This window comes from Coloeus monedula (genome assembly GCF_965178545.1).
Source record: "Coloeus monedula genome assembly, chromosome: 2".
Lineage (NCBI taxonomy): Eukaryota > Metazoa > Chordata > Aves > Passeriformes > Corvidae > Coloeus > Coloeus monedula.
Window position 1 is genome coordinate 88908070 of NC_138782.1, and position 19993 is coordinate 88928062.

General features: G+C 45.2%; 2 protein-coding genes across 2 annotated transcripts; one reads left to right on the plus strand and one right to left on the minus strand.

Moving 5' to 3' along the window:
• Positions 1 to 4076: 4076 nt before the first annotated feature.
• On the minus strand, positions 4077 to 12340 carry MTO1 (mitochondrial tRNA translation optimization 1). The gene is made up of 12 exons (XM_082299445.1): positions 12073 to 12340; positions 11757 to 11956; positions 11220 to 11337; positions 10251 to 10540; positions 8141 to 8253; positions 7811 to 8001; positions 7447 to 7577; positions 6769 to 6973; positions 6516 to 6687; positions 5682 to 5800; positions 5042 to 5199; positions 4077 to 4866 (listed from the first exon to the last, which is right to left on the minus strand). The coding sequence occupies exons 1-12, from the start codon at positions 12281 to 12283 to the stop codon at positions 4645 to 4647; spliced, it is 2130 nt and encodes a 709-aa protein (XP_082155571.1). The 5' UTR covers positions 12284 to 12340; the 3' UTR covers positions 4077 to 4644.
• Positions 12341 to 12756: 416 nt separating this feature from the next.
• Positions 12757 to 17972, plus strand: CGAS (cyclic GMP-AMP synthase; the record flags this gene model as incomplete). The annotated part of the gene is made up of 5 exons (XM_082302772.1): positions 12757 to 13308; positions 14357 to 14579; positions 15341 to 15586; positions 16870 to 16972; positions 17630 to 17972. The coding sequence occupies 5 exons, from the start codon at positions 12757 to 12759 to the stop codon at positions 17970 to 17972; spliced, it is 1467 nt and encodes a 488-aa protein (XP_082158898.1).
• Positions 17973 to 19993: the final 2021 nt, after the last annotated feature.

Genomic DNA, 19993 nt, shown 5'->3' on the forward strand with positions numbered 1-19993 from the left:
GAGCTGAGATCACAGCCTGTGACGTGACCACTCCGCTCCTGAACGGCCGCTTCCAGCTGGTGCCTGACGCCCACCACTGTCCACCAGCCAGCTGTGGGGCAATGCCACCAAGCTGGCCCTGTCACATGCCACCTGGCCAAAGTCTCCCGAGGTGCAGTGGGACAAGGACAAAACCTCGCTGAAGCGCCAGCTCAGTACTACCAGGCACAGCAGCCGTTCCACTTGTGACTCCAAAATCCCGTACACGTGTGACACAGGCCACCACCTGGTCACACGCGGCAATTTTCAAGTTAAACCACAGTAAATTGCAAGGGAAGAAACTGGTCACGAGGCTGTTGTCACCTCCCCTCTCCTCTTGCTGCCCTGTAAGGCAGAGTGAGCTCATTTCCCACCTGGCTCCACGCCTGCTCTTCAGTTAACCACGTCAAGCACTAAGTCACTCGGAAAAAGAACGAACGGCGTGCGCTTATCAGTCCCCAGCGGTGCCTGACAATGACCCTCCTGGGGCTTGCGCTGGCAGCTGCAGCTGATGCTAGACATGAGCACCTTCACCCTTCACTTGTTCTGCCTCCGTCTCTCTCGCAGCCCAGGCCTTCGCTGAGCTGTGCTCCTCCCGGGAGCCCTCTGCAGCCCATTCGTGTGGCTCTGCTGACCCACTCCTGCAGCAGCAGGGGGGCATCCACTCTGTGGGGACACCCACTCTGTAGGGACACAGGGAAGCTGAGGGCATGGATATGCCTGTTCATGGCTGAGCACCCCAAGGAGACATCACAGGCCATCAAAATATCCAGTCTTAGGTCTGCAAAGAGGTGAAGGAGGTGCAGCCTCCAGCTTTCAGGACAGAAAGTTTGCCACTACTGCATCCCTTGGCACAGAGGTCAAGGCCCATGGGGGCATGGTGACCACACAATGATGAGTACGGAGTCAGAGATCCTCTGACGGGGATCCACATCAGTCTCCTCCCTCAGAGTTACACTTGAAGGGTTAAACCTGCACAGCGCTTTAGAAAGGAGACAAAAAGCACAATTTGTTTCCCCAAAGCAGCACTGTCATTAAAATAACAGATCAAGAACCAATCCTGTTTTCTCTGCCCTTTATGTAATAGCAATTGCCAAGCAAGTCTCCCATCTCCCATCTGAATGCCTGGACACCACTAATTTTAGTCAAAGGAGGGGAAAGACACTTTTTATTTCTCAGTAGCCCCATGAAGTCAAGGCAAAAGATGGAAACAACACCCTGGAAGGACTCTGGGCAGCACTGGCCATGGTTTGATGGGAAGGGCTGAGAGCACCCTCTTGGTGGAAACAGTATCTCCAAGGGGACAATAGATTCCCCCCTGCATCCACTAAATGACATCCTGAGATACTTGTCACTGGCTGAGGAAGACAACCTGGGAAGCATAATCATCAAAGCTGGTAACCCCTGAGCATCTAAAACCCCTGCACGTGAAGACTGTTAGTTAACAAAGTGCAAGGGCAGTGCACAACTGGGAGGCACAATGTGCTTGCCAAGGGCCAGCCAAGTGGGGGACTACGACAAGCAGACACTGCTGCACCATTGCAAACATCCCAGCAGCACTGAGACCATCTAAGGTTGCATCTTTTAGTGTCTCCACGCATAAAATGTCTTTCCATTTTTCTCTTGCTTTCATCTCTCAGGCAGAAATAAAGAAAAGATGAAGAAACTGCTCAGTTCAAGTACCATATGATAAGAAAACCAGAGTAGGGAAGGAAAAGAAGTTGTCTTAAAAATCTGGGATAAGATAGAATGGTAGAGATTGGAGGAAAAAGTGCTGATCACCAGGCCTGTGCTCTGCAGGAGAGAAAAAGAGACATACACATTGAAGCAGGGAACACAAAGACACTTGGTATGTGCAGAAAGTTAGGTCACACATCCTCCCTCACTGCTTGCCTGGTCACAGCAAGGATTACAGGACAACAAAGTGCCATTCATTACTGCACAGACAAGGAGAAGCAGACAGCTGTGTCAAGAGCAGGCTCCTCCAGTTCTGCCCTTCCCATCCTGTCAGCCCTAGCAAGGCCACAGGACCTGTGAGGGTCTAAGCTCACTTTGTCTTCATGTAAAAACCAAACCTTGGGCCTTGTAACAAATCCCCGGTGGTTAGAAACCAGATGGCACAGGGTGTCCCTCCTATCTGCCCATGCTACTTACAGCAGATTATTCAACCTTTCTGTGCTTGGTTTTCTTAACAAAATGAATAGAACTGCTTGCAGCAATGATTTCTTTTCACCTTAAAAGTCATCTCAAACAAGAACTGTTCAACAAGCACAAAATATTGTTGCAAGTTCTGTTCTCATAAAACCAATACCTGAGGAGGGACAGCCAGTCCTCAAACTTGTGCATATGCCAGGTTTTCCATTTCAGCAAATATGGACATCATTAACCTACATAGGTGAACAGAAGACACCCTGTCTTAACAAGGGAAGTCACCAGTGGCCAAAGACCCACTTCATGCTGAAACAGAAAAAGCAGTTAGTACAGAAGATCTGCTGGGAAGCCACGCATCCATGTGCTTCTGACTTCAATTTCCCCTGAAGTTAACTTCTCCTCCCTCCTTAGACCACAGCTGTGCATTATTAAATTGTTAAAGGTAAGAAATGCAGAAGTCCTCTCCTTCTGCTCTTCCTTTGACACTGGTGCAGCCCAGCTCAGTGGAATCACGCTTTCATTTATGCTGCATGTGTGAGACCAGAAGCACTGAAATAAATTAAGCCTGGAAAGCTGAGGAAAGCGTTTCCTTTTGTAGCAGGGAGCAAGGTACTTGCCTTTAAAGGTACACATTATTGAAAGCTAAATAGTCCTGTCAAATGACCGCTGACAAGGACTAGGAAATGCAGTTTTGAGACTGCATAATCGGATTAAAAGTGAGAGGATGAAGGTACCAATAGGGCCTCCTTCCTAGGCCCTACAAACTAGATCTAAGTTTTTACAGATACCAGTGCATCAAACCCAAACATAATACAAACATAATGCAGTGAAGAAAGCATACAACTTTCTTGACTGGAAGTTCTGCCTCTTTGAATAGACAGATTAAGGATTTTTTTGGATTCACATAGCTGGAATTCCATAGGCACCATACCTAGACCCAAAATTACAACACAGAAAGCATACCTGCCTTTCTTATGCTGAACTTAAGGCTTGCAAGGTCAAGGTAAATCTTTGAGCCAACAAGGATTGAAGGAAAACAGGCCACAGATATAAAGGGGCACGTAGATGTTAGCTTTTCCAAGCCATTCTGGCATGAACCAACCTACAGATCACGTGTCTAAAGCTCTTCCACACAAGCCAGTGGCTGGTGACAGGGAAGTGCTTTCAGGTAGATGGATGATGTCCCAAACAAAGCTGCAAACTCTGCTCATCCTCCTGCTGCATGACAGGGTCTCTGTCAACAAAAAGGATTTGCTCTGACTCCTTTCTCTGGACAGAAAAGCAATCCTCACCCAGATCAAATATGCCAGAGAAATTTCCAGAATCGTAATTCCAAAATGACAGATATCTATCTATCTATCTATCTATCTATCTATCTATCTATCTATCTATCTATCCATTTGGGTCATGGTTGGACTCGATGACCTTAAGGGTCTTTTCCAACCTGTAAGATCCTCTGATTTAACTGCAACAAAATGAAGCCAGAGGATATTCAGAAATGAGACCAGCACCAGAGACTGCTGCCCGACTCAAGCAAGGATTTGGTAGGTGCACAGCAACACCTTGAATCCATCCATATTTCTGGCAAGCAACTGCTCAACAGCCCAGTTGACCCAATTGACTTGGATCTCGCTCAAATCCAAGTTCTATTCCTCTCAGTTGCAGGACCAGTGCTGATGACAAACCCTTGGGACCCACTCCTCCAGCCCCCAGCATTTCAGACAGAGCTTCACAGTGCCCGGGCTGAGGTCCATGGGGCAGGTTCCTGTATGTCCCACACCCTCCTCAGCTCCCAGCATTGTCCAGCTGCCTCCCCAGCTCTGTAGTGAATCTCAGCCCACCTTACGTGTGGGAACTGTGATCTGGTGAACTGGCAAGGCCCTGCTGAAAGCAAAGTGATAACCGAGTTCTTCAGGAAGTTACAAGCTAAGCTTCATTTATTTTAAAAGAGAAAAACAGCTTCAGGATGTGGTGTTTACATTCAGTCTCCTATGTAAATTTAAATATTCATGTGGCACATGTTTCCACAGCCAAGTGTTTCCTAGTGGCTGACAGCAGCCAGTGCACAGTCACTGCCCAGCTATGAACACAAGTACTGAACTCAATGGAACACACTTTCCAGCTCCAATCCTCTTGTGCGCCATGGGCTTAGCATGGTAACACTTCTTACTCATTTCAGAAGAGCTAAACACTGTCCTTCACAAGATGCAGATTTTGACTATCTGAAGTCTTCCAAATGAGTGGCATTTTAAAAGCAGTTCTCCCGTCTCTCCATTTGCATCAGCAAAATCACAGGCTGTATTTAGGTTTCTGAGCATTTACTTTGTGCATTCATCATCTTTGTTCTATGCAATGACAATGCCACAGAACCCAACTGGAACTGCTCTGGATCTGGCCAGCATGGGTGTCATCTGGGAAGAGGCTCAGGAGCACAGGGGATCTTGTCACAAAGTCTGGCAGGATCGGTGCCATTCTCTACAAAGGTGTTTTAACAAACTTTGTCTCCTCTTCAGAAAACTCTGCAGAAATCGGTCTTTGTGAAGCTGCTTTGTCTGAATACATTTTCCCTGGGAAATACTCCCCAGCCTGAGGCACAGCTTTTAGCTTCTCTGCCTTCCGGTGATTGGTTTTCACAAATCTTAGCAGGTTAACAATAGCAGCTGGGGTGATTCCAGGGATGCGGCTGACTGCACCAATCTGCACGTGGAGACAGGAACAAGTTAACCACCACCAAACCTACACACTGGAACTAGTGAGAAATGAGATCAAGACCTGTGGGTATTCCTTTCCCTGATTCTTGCACCCCCATGCCCCTTGAGAAGACAGAAGGGATTTCACTGCTGCTCAGCCCTGCTGTGGCTGAATTTCTTACCGTCTGCGGGCGGTTTGAGTCCAGTTTCTCCCGCACCTCCGCGGAGAGTGAAGCATCAATGGCAAAGTAATCCAGGTCGTCTGGCAGCTCGAGCGTCTCGTCACGACGCACTTCTTCTATTTCCTGCTGCTGATTGACTACACACCACTCATAAGCAGCTGTGGTGATCAGGGGAACACGAAAACCAGATATAAAATAGATATTCACGTGAAATAAGTCACTTGCAAGAAGTCTTGGAAGCACAGTGAGCAATTCCACTGAGATGGTCAAAAGCTCCTAAGGACATTTCCAGCCCCACAGACTATAGAGTCTAATTTGTGTCACTGCTTTGGAAGAAGTCATACTCTTTGATTTGTTATGGGAATTTAGATACATGGGTTGTTTGTATCTTCTCATCCCAACACAGGATGGTCTATTTGACAGGGCAGTAAAGAGGAAAAAAACCCAAAGAGTGATCTTACCCAGAGAGTGAAACACTGGTGCACAGAAAGGGCTGCAGCTTATGGTAAAAAGTTCACACTCTGATCAGAGTGTTTCATTTCTCTAAGCAGCAACATGAAACACACTAGGACAATTGCTCTCCCATTACTGAACAAACCTATGCAGATCACCATGAGAGAGCCTAACCGTTGTACTCTACCTTCTATTTTCAATCTTTCTGCCAGTTCTTTCCACTGAGCAAGCTTGCCCAAGGGCTCTGGAACAGCCTTTGCCAGAATCTCCATGTTGGCATCTTGATATTGAAGGATGTCAAAGGCACTGTGGAGAAGAAGAGTAAACATTTACGGTACAAAGGAGTCACACTTGTAAGGCAGACTAATGGCTGTTCCCAGCTCAAACTTATAAAGTACTTAGCATAAGCCAGAACAACTGCAGAGCCAAGCTCAATTCACTACTATCTCCTCTCAGTACACAGAAGAGCTGCTAAACTCTCGAAGAGAGACTCCTCCCATAAAATTACAGCAAGACAGATGGGACAAGGACAAGGGTACCAAGGGAAACCTTTCACACAGACTCTGTCAGCCAGGTCTTAGTCACTGATTTAAAACAACAGAAAAAACGAGATAAAGTATGGGTAAGGGAAGTAAGGGCCTTTGTGTACAAGAACAGCTACCACCTGACACCAGCCTGAAATCAACTGCTGCTTTGCCAAGCTTTTAGCAAAGCTGCAACCCACTGCAAAACCATCACCAGCTGGTGACTTGTGTAAGGATAGCAAGAAGTGTCTGGGTCAGTGGAGCACTCCCTTGCTTTGAGAGCACATGTCAGCAACAGCAAGCGTGGAATGCTAAGAATACCAATACCATACTTATTCTACAGGCAAACATCAGATGTGTGTCCCCTGAAGGTGGTAAAGTAGGAACCTTGGAGTACTGCCAGCTTCAGGAAGGATGGACAAATGCTGTGAAACCATTAGCCAGATGTACTAAAGCAAGCATAGGTCAAACCAGAAAGCTCCAGCTGTAACCTTTACCTGACAGGTGACCTGCGATTGCTACTGATGGGAACTTCTGGTAATAACTGGGACCATTTGGATATGCTGAACTGAAGTGATTTTAGTGTTGCAATCCCATCCTCTAATGCAGCTCTCATCTTAACTGCTTGTTCGTATCGCTGCTGTGACACACACCCAGCTTCTTCAAAGCCTGCAGAGACAGACGGTGTATGAGACAAAGGTGTACAGCCAGGCAGGGCTGGTCACTGCAAGAGCTACCACAGCAAAGCACCTCTGTGGGTGAGCCTGGCGTCAGCGTTGTCCGGCCGCAGGGACATGCGGAACTCCACGCGGCTGGTGAACATCCGGTAGGGCTCGCTGGTGCCCAGCGTGGTGAGGTCATCGATCAGCACACCCACGTAGCCCTCGGTGCGGCTGACGGTGAATGGGGGCTTGCCACGAACCCGCAGACAAGCATTGATCCCAGCAATCACACCCTGCGCAGGCAGAACAAACCAAACACATCCATCGGTCTCCTCTTAGCAGAAACATCAGCACATCTGCCTCCACAGGCTCACATGCCCAACCATGCCCAGGAAAATGCAACAGTCTGTGCCAGTAATCCAGGCAGCTTCCGTCTTGCAGCATTATTGAGTGTCTGAAGGGCTTCTTGGCCCCTGCTGATGTGTCTGGAGACAATTCCCACGTTTTCAATTATACCCACTGCACAGGCTTCATGCTGAAACACTTAACAGGGCTTTCAATTACTTTTGTTACTGCACCCTTCGTGATAACAACTGCAGATACTTGTACGGATACAAACAAAAATACCTTGAGCAAGTCTGGAATCAGGGTGAGCAACAAAAGTAAGAACATCTCATGAGCACAAAACGGGCCTAGCAAGACTTCACAAAGGCCAAGGCAATATCCTTTTCTGAGTGCTGAATATACAACAGTCAAATTTGCCCACCTGAGCTGCAGCTTCTTCATAGCCTGTTGTGCCATTTATCTGGCCTGCAAAGAAGAGACGCTGAACAAGACGCGACTCGAGAGAAGCAGTCAGTTGTCGGGGGTCTAAAAAGTCATACTGCACCCCATAGCCTGTGACACACCACAAGACAGATGTTATAGGAGCGATTGTCAAGGGAATCAATGGAGCAGAACAGCTTATCAATTTTATTTATGATTCCCGAACAAACAAGGAAAAATCCCTGCATCCAAGAGTAAGTTTGCTTCGTATTTCCGTTGTTTTGCTACACTCTAAACAAAACCTGCTTTTCATTAACTAGTAAATAAATATGACCAATAGGTTTAAAACTATTCAGCTCCCTCACCTGGCTGTAGCATCTTGGCTTTTTCCAAGCCTGGGACAGATTTGATCACCTGCTCCTGGAGCTCAGGTGGCAGTGTCATGGACATGCCTTGGGGGTAAATGATGTTGGACTCCAAGCCTTCGGGCTCCAGCCACACCTGATGTTCTCGGTTTGGGAAGCGCAGCACCTTTGATTCAAGAGAGGGACAGTACCTGCAACAGTAAACAGCCATGAGCACAACCTGACATGGAGAAAATGTAACTTCCCAGAAGCAAAGCAGGAGAGACCCACAGCTCCAAAGAGACCTTGCCAGCTTGCCCCCTAGAGAGCCTTGTGTGATGCCACACTCACCGCGGGCCCCTGGTTGTCTCCCTGACGTGGTTGTTCAGGTGGAGGTTATCGCAGATAATTTGCTGGGCCTTCAGGTTAGTGCGAGTCAGGTAACAGGACAGCTGATCTTCTGGCTGGAAGAGGCCAAAGCTCGGCCTAAGTTAATGTGGTCACAACACCGTATCCTTACTGAACAATTCTGAGATCACCAAGACCTTTTCCATGATGGCCAGCTCTCCCTCCTGGGAGCAGCCAGCAGTGCGGTCATACCCACTGTACAGACTGAACACAAGCGATCAGAGAGCCTGAGCAACACTCCCAAAACCAGACTGAGAACAGGACAGAACTTGGGAATCCGGAATTCAAGTTCTATCCTATACACTCTATTCCTAATTACAGGGTGGATATTCCCATTAAACCAGCATGTTATAGCACAGCATTCACACTGATCACAGGAAAAAAAAAGCTCTGGAGTTAGAAGAGTAAGTGCTGACCCTACAGCTAACAGCCACTTAAAGAGTTTAGTGAAGAAAAACCAAAAGAATCTCTTGGAGAGGAAAAAAAAACAAACCTCAAAACTCTGCAAACAACATGAAAAATTCAAAGTTTGGAAAAAAGCTCACCATGTAAAGTATTCCACTGATTTTCTGAAAAAGAGTCAAGAGACTCACATTCCAAATATGATAATCTAGCACCATAACTCTTTAAAACGGTCAGTGAGTTATATATTAGTTAGCCAGGACTCTTGTGATTTTTTACAAAAATTTCATTATGAACTATGTTTAATTAGTTAAGGAAAAGTTTGACTGTGATTTTAGGTGGTTTTGATTTAGATCTGTGTTGGCTGAGTGTCAGTACAAAACCCAGAGAAATAATCTCACTGCACCTGCAGAAAGGAACTCCATGGATCCATATCCCTTAGAGAACTTAATCAGCAGTTGAAGAACAAAATTCAATAAATAATTGTTTAATGGTTATCATATAACTACAGATGACTTAGATGCCATAGGACAAGAAAGATATCTTGAGAAAGTTAAGGAGTCAAAAGCCTATACACCCCAGAAAACTCAATTACTACATTGGAGGTGCAGTAAGGGAGCCACTTCATAGGCTTGTACACCCCAGAAAACTTGATCAACAGTAATTGTCTAACCAGGACAGCAAATTCAATAAAGCACTGTTTAGCTGGATAAAACCTGGGTTATCCATTACACAAAGACAGATGATATGCTCCGGTAGTAATAAAAGAAACAGCTATAAACACTTATACCATGATGCAGTAAATTGGGCAGACTTCCGGGAGCATCTATAAAAAATCCTGGATGTCTGAAAATTGTTGTTTCTTTGAACATGTCTGTGGCGAATAAATTCCTGATACGTTCCCAATTTTGACTCAAAATTGTTATTAGGAATATTTGTCTAACAGCTTTTTGCTGCTAGACTTAAAACTCTTCGTTTCAAAACCTCTCCTACACGTACCAAGGACTTCAAGTGATACTATTTTTGCCCCATCCTGATTATAAAAGGTTATTGCAATTCCTATATCCTCTGGGGCAAATTAACTCCTGATACTTAATTCTCATTTAATTACATTATGTAAAAATAGCCCATTTTCCAAGACTTTCTTCGGAAAATTGAACCTCTTCTGCTTTTACGTTACTGTTACCCTGCCACCTCTGAGTTCTGTGGCTAAATCCATCCTTTCTCTTTCCTAGTCAGTACTATTAATGATCTCTAATTTCAACATTTTAACCTTATTCCAGAGCTAAACTAAGAAGCAAGACACTGTCAATCTCCACAATACAGGTGTAATACTGGAAGATTTTGTAAAACCACCCATGTAACCAGCACATGAAGAATACTAGCACCACTATCACATTTCACACCAGTCTGACCCCAGAAGGAAAGTTAAGTTCTCAAGTTGAGAAGTGAAAGTAAAACAGTATTTGCTTTCAAAAGAACACAAGCAGCTTCTCCCTTGCATTGACAGTCCTCAGAAATGTAACACATCCAGTACAAATACACCCCAGCAGCCTTTCCCAGCCACCAGCTCCCTGGCTGATTACGAGCATGACATTCCCAGACCCACTCCCCACCTGGCTCTATGTGTATTGGATGGCTGCTATCCCACCTTGATCCACACAGCCTTGCTGAGGAAGCTGAAGGGCACAGGAGGGTTGTCAGCTGCACGCTCCTCCAGACCACTGAAGTCAATGGTATCCTTGGCAAGTCGGGGTGGTGTCCCGGTCTTCAGCCTGCCCACAGCAAATCCCAGTTTCTCCAGAGTGTGAGCCAGCCCGATGGCTGGCTGGTCCCCCAGCCGCCCTGCTGGGTGCATCTCCAGTCCAATGTGGATCATACCCCTCAGAAATGTACCGGTGGTCAGGATAACACTCCTGGCACATACTGTGCTCCCATCCCCTGAAACAGCAAGTTTTCAGAGATGTACACATTTTAGCATCAACAAAGATTGGGATTCTGGTGTTTCTGTCTAACTAGACTAACAGTGCTCACTGAGGGTTTATCTGTCTTCTGTTACAGAACAATACCAGCATTCCAGTAATAAAAGCACCAACGGTAATAACTACAATAAGCAGCATGTAGTTATTTCTGTATATTTATTATTCCTAATCAAGTTACCCCTAACAAAGAAAACCCACTCCTAGAAAAAATCCATATCCAGGCCTTTACTTCAGAAAGCTTTTTTGTTAAAACAGCAAGGGGTAATGAAGTACAAGTCTGTTAATAACAGGACCCCATGTTAATAACATTGAGGGCAGCATACACCGTTTACCAAATAAAATCTCAAAACACAGCATAGAATTCAGTATCACTAGCCTGAAGAAAATGAACTTAGTTAATGTCCCAATATACCACCAATCCAGGTATTTTTGACATTGTATTACTTTGTATTACACATATTAACCTGGTTTAGTTCACACTTTGCCTAAACGAGCTCTACTGGTTAATTAATCTTTCTCACTAATGAATTAGAACTGTATAATTAATCTTCCTCATTGGTGAATCAGAAATATTTACCCCAAAGGCTGCTCCTAGTGTGGAGTAACTGAAAGCACTTAACTGAGTTACTAGCACATACCCAGAACAACTCCTGTGACTTGGCATTTCCCAGGACGGCCTGGTTCTGGTTCTGTCAAGAGAAGATCCTCCACAGATGCCTCACGAACTGTCAACAGTGGTGTGTTAAGGATTTCTTTCTGTCATGAAAGGAGTTACTGCAAAAATCTAGGAAGTTATGAGACATATGGGCAATCCCGAACCCTGCTGACTTCTGAAACATCTACTACTCGCTTCCATTCTTACCAGGTCATTTGGCAGACACTCAGTTATGGTACTGTCCTGATCTATTATGTAGAAGTTTTCATTCACATAAAGTTTTAGCTCAAATAAACTACTTGGCCATGAAGCCTGACCTCTATCTAAAACACTGGAGAATTTTTTAAACTATGCTGAGCTCCAACAACTTACACTGCATCTAAGTACCAAACAATACGGCATCTATGTTTGCTCGGTAAATAATGAAAAGCAAAATACGGCCCCTTCCTTCGTAAAGCTCAGCAGCGTATTCCGACACCCGGCAGTCCGCCCGCCGAGCCGCCCGGCGCGGCCCCCTCACCTGCATGTTCTCCTTGTACAGGCCGCGGTCGATCTGTGCGCGGAGGCCCCACACGGCCGGGCCCTTGCGGCGGTTCAGCACTTTGTAGTGAACGCCGGAGCGGTCACACACGCGGCCGCACAGCCCGTCCAGGGCGTCCACCTCCCGCATGAGGTGCCCCTTCCCGATGCCGCCGAAGGACGGGTTGCACGACATTTCCCCTGAGTAAGGGAGACAGGGACACCCTCAGCACAGCCGCCGCACAAAGTCTCCCGCGACCTCCCCGGCTCAGCGCCGCTCCCCACGCCGTAGAGACCCCGGGCACCCGCGGCGGTACCGATGGTGCCGATCCTGTGCGTGAGCAGCAGCGTGCGGGCCCCGCCGCGAGAGGCCGCCGCCGCCGCCTCCGTGCCCGCATGGCCCCCGCCGATCACCACCACGTCGTAGCGCGGCGCCGCCGCCGCCCCGACCTCGCTGCCCGCCCGGCGGTGCCCAGGGCGAGGCGCTGGGGGCAGCGGCAGCCGGCGGCAGCCGCTGCGCAGGATCATGGCGGCAGGGCCGGCCCTCCCGGCAGCAGGAGCAGGGGGCGGGAGCGCCGCCGCGGCTCCTCCGCCCCGGAGCGAAAGGCAGGGCCGGGCGGGAGCAGCGGGGCCGAGCGCCTCCCCGCGGCCGCCCGTCCTCTCGCCCCGCGCGGCTGGAAAAGCCGGGCCGTGTCGGTGCTCACGTGCCCTCGCCCCGCGGGCGGGAGGGAGGAGCCGCCCGGGAGCGGGAAAACGCTCCACGCGGATTGGAGGGAGGCTGCAGCCTGGCTGTTGCTGCCGGAGCTTTCTCGTGCCCGGCTGAACTCGGCAGCGCCGGGCAGCGCCGGGCAGCGCCTCGCCTCCGCCCCGCTCGCTGGGTTTCGTTTCCTAGGGGAGGCGCGCTGCCTGGAAGAGGAACTCGGCTGAAGCCAGAGGCGGGAACCCCGTCTCTCGCGGGGGCGCGCTCGCCGTGTCGCGGGTGCGGAGACGGAACGGCGGCCATGGACAGCGCGGGCAACAGGGGAGCGCGGGCCAGGCGGGAGACGCGTCCCGCAGCTCCGCGGGGTCGGGGCGCGGGGAAGGGCGCAGCTCGCAGCCCCGCGCGGGGCCGCGTCGCGGGTGAATGCCCGAGCGGCGCCGCGACCCTCCGGGCCCCGCGGACGGACGGATCCCCCGCCCGGGGCGCTCGCCCGGCACGGCGAGCCCCCGCTGCCCGGGAGCTGCCCACGGGCGCTGCGGCGGGCGGCGCAGAGGCGCTCCCCACCCCGCGGAGCAGAGCGCCGGGCGCCAGAGCCCCCGCGGCCCCGCGGAGCGTCCCGACGGTGCCCGACGGCGCACTCGCGGCCCCGGCCCGCCGCCCCCCGCCGGCGGCGGACGCCCTGCGACTCCGGGAGGTGCTGTCGCGGCTCAGCCTGACCCGCGAAGATGTGTCCGAGGCGGCGACTCTGGTGAACAGGGTGATCGCGCACCTGGTCCAGGCCATCCGCGGCAAGGACGGCTGCTTCAGTTCCATCGAGCGGCAGAGCGCCGGCAGCTACTACGAGCGCGTCAAGGTGGGTGTCCGGGCGCCGGCAGCGCTCTCCCGCCGGGCTGCGGCGGCAGCGGGCGGGCGGCTAGCGCGGGCGGGCCCTGCGCTGCTCCTGCCGCCGAGAGCAGCTCTTAGCTGGCCCTTCCCGACGAGTTAAAACTAAGAACGACTCCGTAAAGTAACCACAATGCATTATAGAATGATCAGTAACCTGCTGAATGGTGTACGTATGTGCATTCAGTCAGAGACGCTACCTGAACAGGACTCGCGTTCAAGCCGCAGAAAGCCCTGTCCTTGCACAGCACACAGGTGAGCCCGGTTTAACAACAGGACCAGTCAGAGATAGCACTGCACCAGAAGCCGTGGGCCAGGTTTTATTTCCTGTTTTTTCTTCAAAAAGCAGGAGTTATGGATACAAGCTGAAAGAAGGAAAATTAAGATTAGATGTTAGAAAGAATTTTTTTACTGTGAGGGTGGTGAGACACTGGTACAGGGTGCCTGGGGAGATTGTGGATGCTCCAAACCTGGCAGTGTTCAAGGCCAGGTTGCATAAGGCCTTGAGCAACCTGATCTAGTGGAAGGTATCCCTGCCCAGGGCAGGGTGGATCAGGACTAGCTTTATCTCTAAGGTCCATTCCAACCTCTTCACCTTCTATGATTAACCAGTACCTTTTTCCCTGGTTCCAGCAGACTGAAACAAAGTTAAACATGGGGACACTTCATTTTTAACTCTCTAAAACCAGCTTCAGACCTAGCAATGCATTTTTTTCCTCAGTTGATTCCTATGTGCAAAAGGATGACTGAATCCAACATTTATGCATTAATTATTCAGAACAGCTCAAGAATCTTAAAACTATCTTTAAAAATTAATAAGTTGGAGAGCTGGGAAGTGAGCTGCAAATTGCTATTTTCCACCCCAATGCACGGTAATCTTGCAATACCACAGAAATAAACTCATATTTCACATCAGACATGATCAGTACACCAAGGTAGATAAAACCACAACTGGTATAAAAATCTCAGGTTTTATTCTCCTAAGCTGCAGGTTGACTGTTGTATTCTCATATTTGCAGATATCTGAACCAAATGAGTTTGACATTATGCTTGTAATGCCCGTTGAAAGGATTCAGCTGGACGAGTCTGATGATACTGGAGCCTATTATTATGTATCATTCAAAAGAACTCCAAAAGAAAAGGGTTTTTTGAAGTTTTTAGATGAAGATGGAAAATTATCAGCCTTTAAAATGCTTCAAGCACTAAGAGAAATTATTAAACAGGAAGTAAAAAACATTAAAGGTTAGTATTGAGAGAGTAAGGTTCAAGTGGAAGTGCTAAAAATCCAGCTACATCGTGCATATGTGTTGCCCTATTGTTAAGAACACGTATTTTCCTGCCAGTCCTGTCTCTCTGTGCCAATGGAGCTGTCACCCCTGCTGTCCCCAGTATCTCAAGTTTGCTCTTGTGTTAAGAATCACAAATACATCATAGCTAATCTTATTATGTTATTAACTCCACTAGGCATATTTTCTGTATGAAAATAACCAACATTAAGGGTTCTATTGCATGTTTGGTATTTCCTACATGACCTATACATCTTGCATCTTATCTGGAGTGTGCAAAGAGCCATTTGCTAAACTGGTAGCAAAACAAAGAGCTTTCTTTTATACAGTATCTAATATTTTTTGTTGATCAGTACAGAAAACATATCCCCTTTTAGGGTTATTTTTCCCCAAAATCTTCAGAAACATTGTGGCCAAATCTGTTCACTGTGTGTTTTCAACAGGGAAGCAGTTCATTGAAAAACATTACTACATTCTGAATTCTTAGACAGTAAATCAAGCAAACACACTGTGTTCCCTATTTCAGAGAACTCCTCAACAGGCCTTCTCAATGTTTCATTTAACATCCATAGCCTGTAGGATAAAGAATGAGCAATTGAACATAGGTATTTCTTCTGATTGCTTATGAGCTCTTTAATAAAAAATGTAACATTCTTCAAAAAAAGGTTTCATCTATCTAATCTATCTAACATGAAATATCACTTTCTTTGTTACTAGATGCGGAAGTCACTGTGGCAAGGAAAAAGGTTGGAAGCCCTGCAATAACTCTTCAGATCAAAAATCCTCCATCAGAAATATCAGTGGACATCATCTTGACTTTGGAGGCTCAGCATAGCTGGCCCCTCAGCACACAGGGCGGCCTCAAAATTGAACACTGGCTGGGAACAAAAGTCAAGAGAGATATGAGATTTAGATCACTTTATTTAGTAGCCAAGCAAAACAAAAGAGAAAAAGTTCTAAGAGGTATCTCAAATATGGACAATAATAAGTTATGAAGTATCTTCCCTACAACTTGATCATTTACAAGTGCTATAGAAAGGGTACCCAGATCATGTTCAGTATTCTGCCTTCAAGATACCTCATCCTGGATAGATCCAGCTCAGACAACTGAAATCCCTCTTTAAAGCATCAGATTTGTGGTACTGCTTGTCCTGTACTGAAATGTAAATACAAACCCACCCTACCAGGCTGTACACTGATCATTAGTAAGAGCATTATATTAAATCCACTCCATCCAGACACATGGCTATGCGCCTTCCCTTGTGCTAGCACTCTTACTTAATAGCAGCATGCACTCTTATGAGGAAATTAGAAGTAAGTTGCTAAAAACGCAGGGAACACCCCTGTACATGTGACTACATCCACAAATCAGATACTTCTGCAGGAAGCAAACTGCTTCCTATCAAGATACATTATTTCTCACTGAACTCTGGTATGGCTACAACATTTTTTCTTCCAGACCATTGTCACATTGAGCCTACATTAGTCTGCAGAAACATTCTGATGTGTCACTGCATTATGGTAACTGATGATTTCAGCAAAAAGATTTCAAGCAATCTGGTATTTTTTAAATTAGCATGCCCATATTATCAAAACCCAGTACAGCAGTACTGGTTTATGTGGCAATCTCTTCCTGTGCAAATTAAATGCAAAGAGTAACTGAGCCAAACAGGCAAGGGAAACAGCTGACTCATGCAAGGAAGACAAAAGTGATTGCTTGGTGTTAAAAACAGGGCATTGAGCTACGTTAGCCATTATTTTTGGAAGCACGAGCAGAAGAACAAGAAGTGTTTTAGAACAGTCACCCTACCTGAAACAAACTCACAAACCTATTACTTGCACAAAGAAAACCCAGAGAACACAGTAAGAGTACAGAAATTCAAAGGTAGTAGATTTCTATGAATAATACAGTTCCCTAAATCATGTTCAGCAAATCCAGGGAAGTTCAGAATTAAGCCTGAAGTAAATCCAAACATCCTTAGATGTTTGTTTTAACATCCTTAGATGTTAAAGCATTCAAATAATTAACTATGTCCTATATTAATTACATTCTAATTGTCTTTGTGAAGCAGCTGGGGAGTTCAGGAGGAACTAACTGCATTCACTGAATTAAGATTTTTTTTTTTTAGTGGGTGCAAAAAAATTGCTGGTATTTCAATCAATTACAAAATTGGGATTTTTTCCTAGCTACAAAAGCTGATGGTTAGTGCTGTGTAACCATTTAAGAGTCTTGTGCTTTACTTCAGGAAACACCTGGCGGCTCTCCTTCTCGCATATTGAAAAGGACATGATAAACAACCACGGCAACTCAAAGACGTGTTGTGAATCCGATGGACCAAAGTGCTGTAGGTTGGTATTTCACAGGAATATTTTACTTTAAGCCTGTGTGAGCTGGGCTAGCACTGTCTAACACTGTTTCAGTTTAGCATTTAAGAATTCGATATAAGAGTAATATAACAGGAAGCAAGAATAAATCTTTTAGGCATAATTGTTCTACAGCAATGCAACACTGCATGTGCTTGCTGAATGTCTGACTTGCATTTACCTAACAAAAGGTGGAAACAATCCCATTGCTGGTTTACACTCCAGACTTGCCTTAGAATGCAAAAAGATGTGACTTGTTAAATTATCTTTCCTAAATTCAGTCCTGTTTAGAAAAAGCAGCTTAAAAAAGTGATGACTCCACTTTCTGAGCAAAATTACACTTCATATCAAGGTAATTTCTAAAATGATGGTGAGAGAACTACTGAATGAGATCAAGATGAATAAATGATTTTTCATTTCTGTAAGAACTGTCTTCCACGTTTCTTCAACACAGAAGAACAAAACCCACATGAGGTACAAAACCTCCTTAACAAGTAAACTAAGAAGTTGGTTTGCCAATTACATCTTGTACTGAATCAAGAAAGTCACCACAGAATTAATGCATAATTGTGTTTAAATACCTGAACTACATACTTAGAACTATGGAGAAGGTACCTAATCTATTCTTATTTTCTTTAACAGGAAAGGTTGTCTTAAGCTGCTGAAGTACCTTCTAGAGCAACTTAAAATGAAACATCCAAAAGAATTGGAAAAATTCTGTTCATATCATGTCAAAACTGCTTTTTTCCACTCCTGTGTCACGTGGCCAAATGACTCAGAGTGGCACTTGGGAGACCTGGATCATTGCTTTCAGCAATGTCTGGAATTTTTTGTGGGTTGTCTGCAAAAGTCTCAGCTGACTCACTTTTTTATTCCCCAATACAACTTGCTCAGCCTAGAAGATAAAGCAAGACATCATTTCCTTTCAAGAAAAATAAGCCATGAATTGAACAATGGATTCCCAGTATTTCACGAGAATTATTAAGAACATTGTTCACAATAATATCATGTAGACTTGCACATTTAAAACCAAAAATTCTGCACCATAAACTACTCTTCAATAGTATGGTACTACAAAAACCAAACCAAAATAAAATCAGGAACATGAAGACAAAAATGCATACTTTGGTCACACTGCTTAGCCATAACTCTTAAAAGAAATGTTTTAAGTAATATTTACTTTGCCTATCCAAATGTAGATGTCACCATCAAAATATCTTCAAGGTATACTAAGAACATATAGAAGAATTTGTAATAGTTCATTTCCCACGTGTAATTTCTATGTTTCCAAATACAAAGGCATCAATGACTGCATAACAGAAAAAAATGACAATTTTATTTAAAATTAAGATGCAATACAGAATATCCAAAATACACTCCTGCTTTCAAAAGGAAAAAAGTCACTGGAGTTACTTCAACATTAACCAGAACAACTTCTCCAGATCACCTGTGCGGATGAAGATCTTTTGCAGAGGACAATCACAAGCAACAGTTAGCAGAGAGAGAATGTTTTATCAGAGTAATATGAAGTTTCTGAAGTAACTTATCCTTTCTGAGTCTTCAGAATTGCTTTAGAAATCAGTCTTTTCACTGGGCTTTGAATGGAAAGCAGTCGTTACCTAATATGCTGCAACAGAGTAGATGTTATTGTGCCAATGAGCATTTATTTGTATGATGAATCATGTAGAAAGAAATGCATCTTTCAACCTGTATCAAAGAGGAAGACTCTTGATATAAAAGGTTATCAAAACCAAAATGCAGCATGAATTGGACACTCCTGAAATTGAAATTCATATCCATTTTTCTCATGTTGAAGTAATGTGTGTTAGGAAAAAAAAAGTAGTTTTAATATTTCCTATTACTAAAATTGTGGAGGTGAGAAGTACACAGCATTTGGGAACTGCTGTGCTGCAAATAAATAGATCTTTTGCTTTTACTTATAGAAGCCATGGGAAGTCCAAATTTTTAGCTTACTTTTTGAAGGCAAAATAACCTATTGGCTTGAATAATGCCCAGATTTACCTCAATTATGAGCAAATTAAGAGGGAAGAATATTTAGAGAGTAATTTTACTAAATTATTCTCATTTTTCTGAGTTTTGTTAATTAGTTTTTATTTAATCATATGACACATAAATAAGCACAAGTTCAGACCAAGCACTGAATGAAGGAATAACTCCTTCCCATATAAATTTCTAAGAGTAGAAAACATATCCCATTATCACTGGGAGTCTGTGTGACAGAACCTGACATCCAAATGTAAAGTGTGAATCAACTTTACCTGGAAGAAATAAAAGCTGGCCTTTGAATGTATTCTTTTCTCCATGCTTTGTTGACATTGCTGTAGTAAATTCTGGTTTTATCCCTTAAGCTAGAATATTACATCCACAAAAACAAGAGTACAAGCTGGTTTTCTTCCCCAGTTAGCCACAAACACATACTTCTTGTCATACTCTCCTCCATTAGAAGAAAAGGCAGACCTCTCTCAAAAAATCTTGAGACACAAGTCTTAACAAAAATGACTTCCAATGTTATGTTTTTAAATAAGAATAAAGAAAACTTGCTTCAGCAAACGTAAGTAATGGCAAACCAAGCAGTTTTCGTTATCCTAAGAAATACTTCTGCATGCCAGTGGCATATCAGGGCAAAGGTACAGTATTTTGAAACTACATTGACAAACTTTGCTTTCAATGAATAATCCAGTTCTCTGAATATAAAAGGAAAAGTTATCTTTTACATTCTTAAATATCAATACTGCATTTAACTAAAAAAACTCAAACCAACCAACAAAGCCACAATGTTTGTTTTTAACCAGTAGAAAATGGCTTTAGAAGTTTCATACATCACACAAGAAAAAAAAAAAAAAGAAACTAATTTTTATGCGAAAATCGTGTCCCAAGTGCAAAACCAGATTTATTTCTATATAAAGTTAATCCAGTTTTCTTTTCTAAGACACTTTTTAGAAGTTTGTTTAAATAGGACAGGTATGGAAAACAATCACAAAACTT

Coding starts and splice junctions, on each gene's coding strand:
- MTO1 (XM_082299445.1), bottom strand. CDS start 12,283: ATGATCCTGCGCAGCGGCTGCCGCCGGCTGCCGCTGCCCCCAGCGCCT. Junction 8,002..8,140: donor GAGACAACCAGGGGCCCGCG/GTGAGTGTGGCA, acceptor TTACTGTTGCAG/GTACTGTCCCTCTCTTGAAT. Junction 7,578..7,810: donor AGCCAAGATGCTACAGCCAG/GTGAGGGAGCTG, acceptor GGTGTGTCACAG/GCTATGGGGTGCAGTATGAC.